This window comes from Lepus europaeus, chromosome 8 (genome assembly GCF_033115175.1).
Source record: "Lepus europaeus isolate LE1 chromosome 8, mLepTim1.pri, whole genome shotgun sequence".
NCBI classification, from domain to species: Eukaryota; Metazoa; Chordata; class Mammalia; order Lagomorpha; family Leporidae; genus Lepus; species Lepus europaeus.
The window spans coordinates 85,983,950-85,995,970 of NC_084834.1; the positions used below are offsets into that span (position 1 = coordinate 85,983,950).

Genomic DNA, 12,021 nt, shown 5'->3' on the forward strand with positions numbered 1-12,021 from the left:
ATTGTTTTTCATAGCAGTTTATGATTTGTTATGTTTTTCAAATATCTGTTCTACCAATGGAAGGAAGACCTTTCTCTCTGTCTCTCTCTCTCTCACTACCTCTGTCCAAACAAAAAATCTGTTCTAATGTCCCCTTTTTCAACATAACTATGTTTAGTTGATCTTTCCTCTATTTTTTCTGTTGGTCTGAGTAATAGTTTGTCAAGTTCATTTATACGTTCCAAAATCAGGGTTTTTTTAATATTCAGAGTTATCATATGTGATATATTGCTCAGGTAAATTTTTACAGGTGTCTTATGACAGAACAAAATGGCTTGACACATGAGACATAAAACAAAGAAAAGAGAAAACAAAAGATCATCTTGGAGAGGTTAAAGATTAATAACCAATATGTACCCACACCAAAATACGCAAGTCACATATTCAAATAATTTTTGTCTACAATTGCTTTTCTTCTACCAGTCTGAATTTGGAAAGAAAAGAACGAAGGGAAGTGTTGGCCTTGCCCCCTTGACCAGGCACTGTACTAGAGAAATCAGGGCGTGCTGACTTTGGTAAGAATTCTTTTTCCCCTTGGGCTTCTTCAGTTCTCCAAAAGTCTCATTTCATGCTCAGCAGTGAGATGAATGTCCCAGAAATTCCTGCCTTGCTTGCCAAAAACTATCAAGGAGTAAATACAATTTCTCCTCAACTCTCACAAGTTCAGAATTTGGAAAGAATCCTGTAATGAAAAAAAAAAAAAGATTATCAAGAGAAAAAGTAGTAGGTTTATTAGCAGATGCATTGCACATCACATTATAAAAAGTCTCAATAAAAGGTAACTCAAAGCAGCAGCTTGGAATTGTGGCTTATGTAACTTGTTCAACAAAGAACAACCCATCATTAGGGGATGAGATAAGACAAAAAAAAGCAGTCTTAGGCTCCCAGAAGGGGGAAAGCTGAGGAAGGTACACTATGGGGAGTAAACTATGGGAGTAATATTTGCTTGTAGAGTCCTTGGGATCCATGTCAGAGCTGGAAAAGGTCATCTCCAGGGAGAAAGAGGTGGGGAGGTGGTCACCATTATAAATTTATGTCCTGCTTTAAGGTAAACCTGGGGGAAGGCAGAGAGGTTTTCTGACTTGGCTTCTTCTTGTCTTCATTTCAAAATTATGTCAAGGTGGCATACTCTGGCATAGTATGTTTTCATTTTCTCCATACCAAACAAAAATATTACAAAAATCTCAAATTATAGGCTGATAAAGGATAAGAATGCTACTAAAAAAGAGGTCCATTAGAGGAAAAAACAAACTGGTTTAAGGTACTAATTATATTAAATATAAACATGGCAGTAAAAGCTTTCTGAACATTGGCAAGAGAAGCAGTGCAATGTTGGTCTTCCTTACTTCCTCCTGAAGTTCTGCTAGGCCCTCAAGATGAGGAGCAGTCTGACACTTAAAGACCTGGCTATATATAGCTCCGGGAAAGCAAAAACAGGCTCTTGAGATGCGTAGGGTCGATGTTAGTGAATATAAACTGCAATTTACCACCTTTTTTTGGGGGGGAGGTAAAATAGCAAGGTTTATTAGGAAGGGACATCTGTAAGGATGGATGGGCACCTCTCCAGACAGAGCCTGAGAGACTGGGGAGGAGGAAGGAGGGAGGTTACATGTTGAGTGGAGAGATTACACCTGACCAGGCCAGGCCGGCGGCTCAGCGAAGATGCAGAGAGCTGAGCGCACAGTCCAGTTGAGGCTGAGGGTTTTTAAGGAGATGGGTCTGGCTTCCCCACCTCTGCTCCTCTTGGAACAAAGGGCTTTTGGATGTAAATAGAAAAACTTCTCTTGAAGGTCTGAAAAAAAGGACTTTATGGATGCAAATGTTATAAGACCGAGGAAGGGAGCAGGGTGTTTGAGATGCAGATACTAGGCTGCACCTGGGAGATTGTGGAAGATTGTCAGGCACAAGGGGTGGGGACCTCCACCTGGCAGGTTATCAGGTAGAAGGGGGCAGGGCAGGATGCCCCTGAAACATTATCAGGATGCAGATGCATATGCTGTACATAGATGTCCTCTCTTTAGGCCTGTTACACACACATAAGTTCATAACTGACTTCCTACCTAACATTCCCCCCTCAAGAGGTAATACCCAAAATTCTTCTTTGGGATTATGGATGGGGTTCTATTTTCTGTAACTTCTTCAAAGCTGGCATGTGGGCGTTGAGGAGGATTTGGGTATTTTCCTCTTGCTATCTGTCTTATGGTGTGCAACAGTGGCCTTGGAAAGACTGTCCTGCTCGGTCCAGAGGGCTGCTCAGGTCGTCCAATGGAATGGGCTGGAAGCCTTTTCTGACGACCATTTGGAGTTTGACAGTCTTTAGTCTGTTAGAGACAAAAGGAATAAGGGCATTAAAAACATAAGGTCCAAGAAGAAGCAGCAAGATTACAGAAGTTATTCGGCCAAGGAGAGGAAATAGGCAGGATTTCCATGACCAGATGTCAGGCCAGAAATCCCAGTCCTGCTTGGCCTGGTCCTGGAGCTGTTTGGAATTGTCCAGGAAAAGTACAAATTTGGGTTTGTACCTGTCCAGTCTGATTGACCCAGAGACAACATTTTTCCTGGAGCATGGCACAGATACCTCTCGGAGCAGCAGTTAGCATGTCCAATATTTTTTTTTTCTTTTATAACCTTTTGTGACTTCCACACACCCTCTTCAACTTACTTTAAACATTTTACCATTTCCATTCCAGTCTAGAGTAAACTAGCCATTAGGATAAAGTCATTCTTATAAACCATGTCCTTTCCTTATTTAAAAAGCTCTTTTCTTTTTAACCATTCTTACCAACAACACTCTTTCCTTTTAAACCTTTCTTACCAAGCACACATTTTTATACTTGATGTTTTTCATAGAGCCTGGTTGGCTCTTTTTACCTTACCAGAAGACTGAGGTCTCCATGCAGAGTGAAGATGCCTTACAAATCCCTTGTGTGATCTAGAGCTCTGGTTAAGGCAATCAGTTCCGCTAGCTGAGCAAAAGTTTCTGGGGGCAGAGCACACTTCAATAAAGTGCCATGCTGTAACTGTTGCATACCCTGAGAAGCAGGTCCTGTCTGACAAAACTGTTTCTGTCTGTGAACCAAACCTCATCTGCATTAGTCAGGGGGCTGCCTTTTAGGTCCCTTCTGCTGGCATAGATCAAGTCTATAGTCTCAGTACAGGAGTGGAGGGGACCACTTTCCCCTGGAACTGGCATTAAAGTAACTGGGTTTAGAGTAGAGCAATGCCTTATTTTTACCTGAGGGTTTTCTAGAAGGAGGACCTGATATTTTAGTATTCTACTATCTGTGAGCGAGTGAAAGCCCTTTTGCTCTAATAGAGAATTTATTTGATGTGAGGTATAAAGGGCGATATCTTGCCCCAGTGTAATTCTAGATACCTCCTCTGTCAGCAAGGCAGCTGCTGCCATTGTCTTTAGGCAGTGAGGCCATCCTTGTGCAACCATGTCTAAGGTTTTAGAAAAGTAGCCCAGAGGTTGCTTAACAGGTCCCAGATCCTGAGTTAACCCTCCTAAGGTGACTCCCTGCCTCCCAGTGATGTACAGTTGGGAGGGTTTCTCTGGGCTTGGCAGTCCTAGCACAGGGGCTTTAGTCATAGCATCCTTTAGCTGAGCAAAGGCTGTGGTTTGCTCTTTCCCCCAAGGGAGGGGACTCTGCTTTGGCTGCCTGTCAAGAGCCTGGTTTAGGAACTGTGCTATTTCCCTGTATCTATTTTTTTATTTTATTTTTTTCTTTTTTTTTTTTTTTGACAGGCAGAGTGGACAGTGAGAGAGAGAGACAGAGAGAAAGGTCTTCCTTATGCCGTTGGTTCACCCTCCAATGGCCGCCGCGGTAGCGCGCTGCGGCCGGCGCACCGCGCTGTTCCGATGGCAGGAGCCAGGTGCTTCTCCTGGTCTCCCATGGGGTGCAGGGCCCAAGCACTTGGGCCATCCTCCACTGCACTCCCTGGCCACAGCAGAGAGCTGGCCTGGAAGAGGGGCAACCGGGACAGGATCGGTGCCCCAACCGGGACTAGAACCCGGTGTGCCGGCGCCGCAAGGCGGAGGATTAGCCTGTTGAGCCACGGCGCCGGCCAACTATTTCCCTGTATCTAGGAACCTGTAACCTGATAGAGAAAAGCTGGGACTGCCTGAAGTTTGCAGAAGTAGGAATTTGCTGCATGGCCCATATCCTCTCTGGGGCTGGTTTTCTCTCCCCAGGGGAGAGGATAAGGGTTAAATAATTAACACTCTAATGGACTAGCAATGCTTTGTTTTCCTCCAGTTACCTAGTGGCTAGTTTTGCTAGGAAGTTAAGCCAATGTACAAGACTAGAGTCTCAGGCTGGGAAAGGAGACAGACTAACAAATCATTTGCATTTAATCAACTACATTATGGATTATTGTGCACCCCCCTCAAGAGATAGTCCCTTTAAGTCCTCAGTGAGGACCTGTCCAAATAGGTGCAGGACTATCTGAGTTAGCTGTTACTGAAAGCCCTGTTTTTAGGAACAGGCAGGGAGGGCTTTCTCTAAGCTTAATACTATTGGATAGACGTTTAAGGCCTGGCTGTGTGAGGCCCAGACCTATCCAGGGGGTGCTGGAAGAGAATTGCAAGAGATGCGAATCTCCTTTAAGGGAAGCACCCTGTTGACTTGCATTACCTGGCTGGACTAGGAGGAGAGCTTTAATAGGAGGCTGATAGAAATAGGCAACTTGCGTTTCACTGACCCTAGGCCATCCCCTCAATAGCAGTGGCTGGAGCTAGAAGCTGGGCAGAGCCAAAGGCTTTGTAGCTCGGGGGCCACAGGATCTGTGGTTCTGAACCAGGAGTCCTTCGACACCCAGGGCAGTTCTGTGTCCAGTGGCCGTGCTCTTGGCAGAGCTGATAGAAGGCAGTTTCTGTCACGACAGCTGCTTGCCCAATGCCCTGGCTCCTTATATCAGCAACAGGTGCTGTTTGGGGTGCACTGGCCTTGCTGGGTCTCCTTGATGGCAGATCACCGTGCAGAACAGCCATTGAATGGCCTATTGCCTATCCTCTGCTGCTAGCTTGCTCCTCATTCTCCTGGTCTCTAATAAAGTAGACCCAGGAGGTAGCCTCTATGATGTCAGTCAAGGGGGTGCTCAACCCAACCCTGATTTTAAGATTTTATTTAATGTCAGGGTGAGCTAAAAAAACTATGGTCATGGGCAAATTCTGACAATTAGTATTTTCCTGCGAGTTAAAACTGTGCCCATGAGGAGAACTATGACCTTTTAGGTAAGATCAACTGTGGTGACCTTGCATACTTTGAGACCATAAGTGCAATTTCCTATCTATCCCTCAGTTTGGTTTAAAAGGGGAGTTCTGCCCATTTACCGTGTACACTGAAAAATCAATCTAGCTGTTACATTATTTCATAGTTTAACCTCTTATTCTGGCTATGCTGTTTGGTCCTCTATACTGTGGCCCGGCATTATTACAGAAAAGGTCAACCACTCCTTACATAAGGTCTGGGGATCAAACCGTACATCACAGTGGAGAGTCCTGCAGAACTGTAGTAACTTCCCTTCTGGAAGAGAAAAGAGGAGAAGTGAGGCAATGAGTCGGGTCTCTAGACTGACTTACTGGGCTTTCAGATTTAACTGGTGGTTTAACCAGTGCTTACTGCGTAGCATGACTTAGAGGAGAAATTGTGGCAGAGGTGTCTGCCATCCTTTGGCTTCCGGATTACTTACCGTGTAGCCAGTGGGTTATGGGCCTGGGTTTCCGGGTTTAACTAGTCTTATCGTGTAACCCATAAGTAAGTTTTTGGGCTTCCAGGCTTTCACCATGTAGCCTGTGGACACTAGAGCTTTCTTGGGCTCCTGGAACCCAGTTCTCTAGCATCTGCCGCATAATCATCTCCCATCATCTCTAAGGCTCTTTTGGAACATTTTCTCCCTTTTGGCTAGACCTCTCGTTTGATCCACATTTGAACTAGCAATACATTTGAACTAGCAATGCCTGGTTGTTCAGCGTTAGCTGGACGGAGACTTTGTCAGTCCCTCTTTAAAGGATCTGGCTTCTGAGCCAGAGACTGGAGCAGCTATAGCAAGGGCCGGGGCACGCAGATCCACATCCAGCAGATTGGGCCGGGCATGGTGCAGCAGATCCAGACGGTCTGCATCGAGTGCAAGGGCCAGGGCGAGTGCATCAACCCCAAGGACCGCTGCGAGAGCGGCAGCGGCACCAGGGTGACCCGCAAGAAGAAGATCATCGAGGTCCACGTGGAGAAAGGTATGAAGGATGGGCAAAAGATTCTGTTTCACGGCGAAGGCAACCAGGAGCCTGAGCTGGAGCCTGGCGATGTCATAATTGTGCTTGATCAGAAGGATCATAGTGTCTTTCAGAGGCGAGGCCACGACCTGATCATGAAAATGAAAATCCAGCTCTCTGAAGCTCTGTGTGGCTTCAAGAAGACGATAAAGACGCTGGATGATCGGACCCTGGTCATTACGTCCAAGTCAGGTGAGGTGGTAAAGCATGGGGACCTGAAGTGCGTGTGCAACGAGGGCATGCCGGTCTACAAGGAGCCCCTGGAGAAGGGCATGCTGATCATCCAGTTCCTCGTGGTCTTTCCCAAGAAGCACTGGCTTTCTCCAGAGAAGCTGCCCCAGCTGGAGGCCTTGCTCCTGCCCCGGCAGAAGGTCCGGATCACGGACGACATGGAGCAGGTGGAGCCGAAGGAGTTCAACCCCGGCAAGCAGAGCTGGCGCCAGCACCGGGAGGCCTACGACGAGGAGCATGATGGGCCCCAGGCTGGAGTGCAGTGCCAGACGGCCTGATGGGCGCCAGCGCTGCGGCATGGCCGGCACGTGGTGAATGTAACGTTGGCACAATGAGAATGGCCTCGCTTTCACGGCCTCGTGTTTGGGGTGTCCTGTGTATGTGTTCAGCATCCTCCACTGCTGAGTGTCCTCTTGGTTTTTTTTGGTTGTAACTTAAGTTATAGCTTAATTTATATTTAAATGTTTTAAGTGTCAATCAAAAAAAAAAACTATAGCTGAAGTTTAGCATCATTTCACATCTTGCCATCACTTTTAATCTAAACAGCGATTGGTTATTATCTCTGCAAGGTGAGAGATATCTCTTTTGACATCTCCAGGGGCCCTCTGGGGATGTCAAAAGTCTGGATAATTTAGAACTTTGATTTTCAGAATGTCTGTTAAAGGTGCCAAGAGAACTTAGAGTATCTGGTCAAAATAGAATTCCTTAACATCCTGAAATGATAGCCATTCATTAGTCAGGGTGATTTTTACACTTTTAAACCAGATCTGATCATAATACTTAACAATGCTTTTCATCAATCTGAACTTAACAGAGGCAGTAGAGTACACAATAGATTACTTGGGCAGAACATGAATTCTATGTCTCTTGTTGTCGAATAAACCAGACATAAAAAAACCTTGCACGTAAGAGTTCACATAATTCAGAACTATTTAACAGAGTCAAAAAGGGCTTACAGGACCTAACTCTAGAAATGGCAGAGCAACCGATTAAGCAGACACTGTTAAAATAGACATTACAGTTTTTGCAAAAACAGATTCCAAGATTTACGACTTAGACCATTTTCAGATATTTACTAACATTAGTGCACATGTTTTTAAAAACCTCATTGTTGTAACAGAAGATCAGACTTCAACTTTAGGTCAATGTAATTTTGGCATTAGCACTCAACTTAAAGAAAACTCTGTAAACAATTTTAAAGTTGTAAACCTTTTAAAACTTCTCATGACTTACTCACACCTTCTGAAACTTTATACCTGTAGTTACTTTTACATAATCTTGAATTGTTATGTATGGACAATCTATGAGAATACATGCTAACAAACTCAAACAGTCTCTCTTATCGAATTCAAGATGTGAAAAGTACACAATACATTTCCCCACATTTTGCTTAGCATTGATGCCTAGATGGCTTAAGACACTGAGTTATTAATAAATACCACACCATTATCTGAATTAAAAGTCAAAATTACATTTCCATGCTTTTAAGCAACATAAGAATAACTCCTCCTGGACAGCAAACATGTTTACAACTTTGAAAAGATCTTCATCGTTAAGAGAAACAAGTTTAAAGCATATCAAAGACATGTAAGACTGAGCAAGTGAGCTACCAAGCAAACCGAAGGGCTTTTGCATTAACTTAATTCTCTGAACCAATCTGTATTGGCTTACTTTAGTTAACAACATAAAGGCTTGTATACACAGAATTTACTCATTTTCGTAAGGCCACTCTAGCTGGAAAGCAAGAACACGAATACAACATAGGTCTGACATCATTTACATTTTAATACATTTCACATAACCTGAATTGACTCAAACAGCTGTTACTTTAACAAATTTTAGAGTCTCATCCTTTGAGAGTTCCAGGGATCTGACTGGAAGCCCAAAGTTGGAAGACTCGGTTTAGAATTTAAGCTGTCAGAGTCAAGCGGTTTAGCCAACAATTAGTACAGATGGGTAATCACTCAAACACTGAAAACAGATAAACAACATAAACAACTTCGCGTTGCAGTTTTCCCAATCAAGACTCATAATGGCAATAGAAAAACACGAAACCTTCAAGGCACGTGAACGAACACTCTCATATTGAATTGGAAATTCCTCCAGGGGAGGAAAAAAAGGCAGCCCTGGGGGAGGGGGGTGCTCTCCCTAGAGATATCTAGCTATGCCTGCCTGGGTGCAGCATGCCACGTGGACTGGAATAGAGTGCAGAGAAAGGCTGTGGTCCCCCATTTACGGGGAAGACTGCACACACCGGGGCCTGGTAGGACTGGCCGTGGGGTTGGGTAGGTGCGCCATTTCACCAAAAGTGCTGGGAACCTCCTATAATTCAACCAAAGCCAGATCAATCAGGACTACTGCAAACACTCAGTCAATTAAAACAGATAGTTAACTTTAGCTCCTTTCCAGATTCAGTCCTCAGACAATCAAAGCTTAGCAATAGTAATAGCTCACAAAAACTTCAAGACGCACCAAAGCTGCCATAAGCTGCAAAGATGGAAAACCTTCTACCAGGTTGGAAAGGGTTAACTGGTAACAGCTTTTCCCTAGGTGGAGAAACCTGTGGAATTCCCTCTCCCTTTCTCCTGGCCAGGAATGGAGATGAAGAGAGCAAAGAGTGGGGGAGGGAGCCCCGGGAGGAGGAGGAAGGCAGAAAGCAACAGAGGACAAGATGTGAGCGGCTGCCCTCACCTTCCCCTACGAATCTCAGCTGGAGAAGAGCATAGGGAAAGGCCCTGATGTCTGGTGGCTGAGTGGGGTTCGAAATCTCCTATCGCTCAAGATTCCCCGCTACCAAGTTGTCCGAGTTTACCTGGAGGGCCAATATTAGCCTCGACCAAAGCTAAGCCCTGCTCGCATAGCAGTAGGCAGCATGACCAGGCGTCCCTCCAAGAGAGAGACCTGGTCCTCAGGTCACAGTCCGGCCGCCGGGAAGCCAAAGCAAGCTCAGGGGGTCTCCAGGCTCCCAGCCAACTGCCCTTTCTAATCGCCCTCCTGTTCCTTACAATCCCTCTGGAGTTTCGGCTGTAACTAAGCCGTGGCTGGGGGGACTCTGCGTTCTCGGAGAGCTGTGGGGTGCCGGACACTCAACGGTCACTTCCACAGATCCGGTTCCGCTTGAGGGAAGGAATACTGACCTCCGATGTCTTCTTAAAATCCCTTCGTGGTTGCCAAAAAAAATGTTACCGGAGAAATTGCAGGGTTCTTGTCTTCGCGCAAGAAAGAATTCAGGCGTGAGACAGAGAGTAGTGGGAGGTAAAATAGCAAGGTTTATTAGGAAGGGACATCTGTAAGGATGGATGGGCACCTCTCCAGACAGAGCCTGAGAGACTGGGGAGGAGGAAGGAGGGAGGTTACATGTTGAGTGGAGAGATTACACCTGACCAGGCCAGGCGGGCGGCTCAGCAAAGATGCAGAGAGCCGAGCGCCCACCATTTTTTTTTTTTTTAAATTGATAGTCTAAGTCAATCTTTATACAGATCCACAGGTTTCTGCAGCCTTTTCATTCTCTCTTGATTAGCTTTGTTAGCTGCAGAAATAGTTTCCTTCTTCCTGAAATAGTCCTCCTTAAGATCGTGGAGGTCTGCTATGAGTACTTTCAATTTTTTGCCTTTGCCTTTTATTTCAACTAGAACAATTTATGTTATTTTTTATTGAATCAGCTTATTCTGTCTGTAGATCTGAATTTTCTATTCCAGAAACATCTCAACCAGTCCTTCTTCTTCCTTTAATTTCACAGACAGCTTTTCTGTAAGTGATTTAATGGAGCCTTTACAGGTATCTTAGTCCCACCATCTGACAGAGTGTCACTGAGGGTACTATTGAATTTTATCTCAAAGTCATCTCCACTTTCATTGAATGTGCCAGTTTGCCCTCCACCATACGTAAGACAATGCTTACAGAGCAAGCCTGAGCCCTGCTGCCTTCCCCTCACCCATTCTCTGCAGCCTTCAGTCAGGTGGGTCTTCAGCCCAGCGCCTACAGCTGAGCAAAACTGCTTTCAAACACAGCACGCCTCCCCTCAGAAACATCAACTCTTTTTCTCCTTTGACCCCATGTAATTTTGCTTTGTTTTAAATTCATTTATTTTTCCTTGGAATTTAATCAGTTCTTTCCATCTATTCTAATTTATTGGGGTACATAGAGTAGTTTATTTGAAATATTTTTTGATGTGTGCACATATTGTTATCAGCTTTCCTCTAATGTTACTTTTGTTGTATCGCATTGATATTGATCTAATGCTTCCATTGACACTTGTAATAGGAAAATTCATTATTCCTTTAGAATATGTCCAGTGATCTGTCAGTCATTCACAATCATATTTTTATATTTCTGTGTGTGTATACAAATATGTATATTCCACTGTTCTTGTCAGCAGTTTCTAGTTTCGTTCCATGATTGTTTGAGAAAATAAATAATATGATTTTAATTTTTTTAATTTATGCAGACTTGATTTGTGGCCTAACATTTGATCATTCCAAGGGAATAACCTAAGCATTGAAGAGAAAAATGCAGATTCTGTAACTTTTAGGTGAAATATTCTTTATATGTCTGTTAGGTTCATTTATTGTATCATATGACTCAACTTCAAACTGTCTTTGCTAATTTTCTGTCTACATCTTCTAGCCATTGATAAAAATGGGGTATTGAAGTTTCCCGCTATAATTTTGTTAGAGTCTATCTTCTTAGATCTAATAATATTTTGTTGATGTATTTCAGTGATTCTATACTGAGGGCATACTTATTTACAATTATTATATCTTCTTGCTGAATTGGTCCTGTTATCAATATATAATAAACCATTTTTTGCATAGTTTTTCATTTACAGTTTGTTTTATACAGTAAAATATTTCCAACCATTCACTTTTTCTGTTTTTTTTTTTTAACCTGTAAAGTGAGTTTTTTGAAAGCAGCATATTTTGGAACCTCATTTTTTAATCAATTTAACTAGCTGATACTTTTTGTTCATATTTTGTTTATCTGGAAAAGAGTTTATTTCATCTTTGTGCCTGAAGAATAGCTTTGCTGAAACTTTCTTTCTAGTTTTGCAGGTTTTTTTTTTTTTTTGGTTGTTTGTTTGTTTTGAGACTTTGAATATATCCTCCAATTTTCTTCTAGCCTGTAAGCTTTTCGCCAAGAAATCAGCTGGTAGTATGATGGATATTCCTTTCTATGTAACTTGATCATTCTTTTAAATCTGGGATTTCTTTTCTTACCTCTCTTCCCCTCTTTTTTATGGTTTGACCATAATAGGTATTTAAGAGTGTTTTTTGTTGATTCTATTTGAGATTATACAGTTCCTAGACCTGGATCCAAATCTCCCAAGATTTGGAAAGTTCAGCTATTATATCATTAGCTAGGCTGTTAATGGTGTTTTTCTTCTCTTTTCCTTCAGGAATTCCAGTAAAATGAATATTTGTTTAGTATTGATATCATGCAAGATTCATAGACTTCCTTCATTCTTTTATTTCTTTTTA

The 12,021-nt window shown here is 43.3% G+C and overlaps 1 protein-coding gene across 1 annotated transcript; it reads left to right on the forward strand.

The window, feature by feature from the left end:
- The first annotated feature begins 622 nt into the window (after nucleotides 1-622).
- On the forward strand, nucleotides 623-6,822 carry LOC133765314 (dnaJ homolog subfamily A member 4-like). The gene is made up of 2 exons (XM_062198911.1): nucleotides 623-723; nucleotides 6,072-6,822. Exons 1-2 carry the CDS (start codon nucleotides 623-625, stop codon nucleotides 6,820-6,822), a joined length of 852 nt encoding a protein of 283 aa, XP_062054895.1.
- Nucleotides 6,823-12,021: the final 5,199 nt, after the last annotated feature.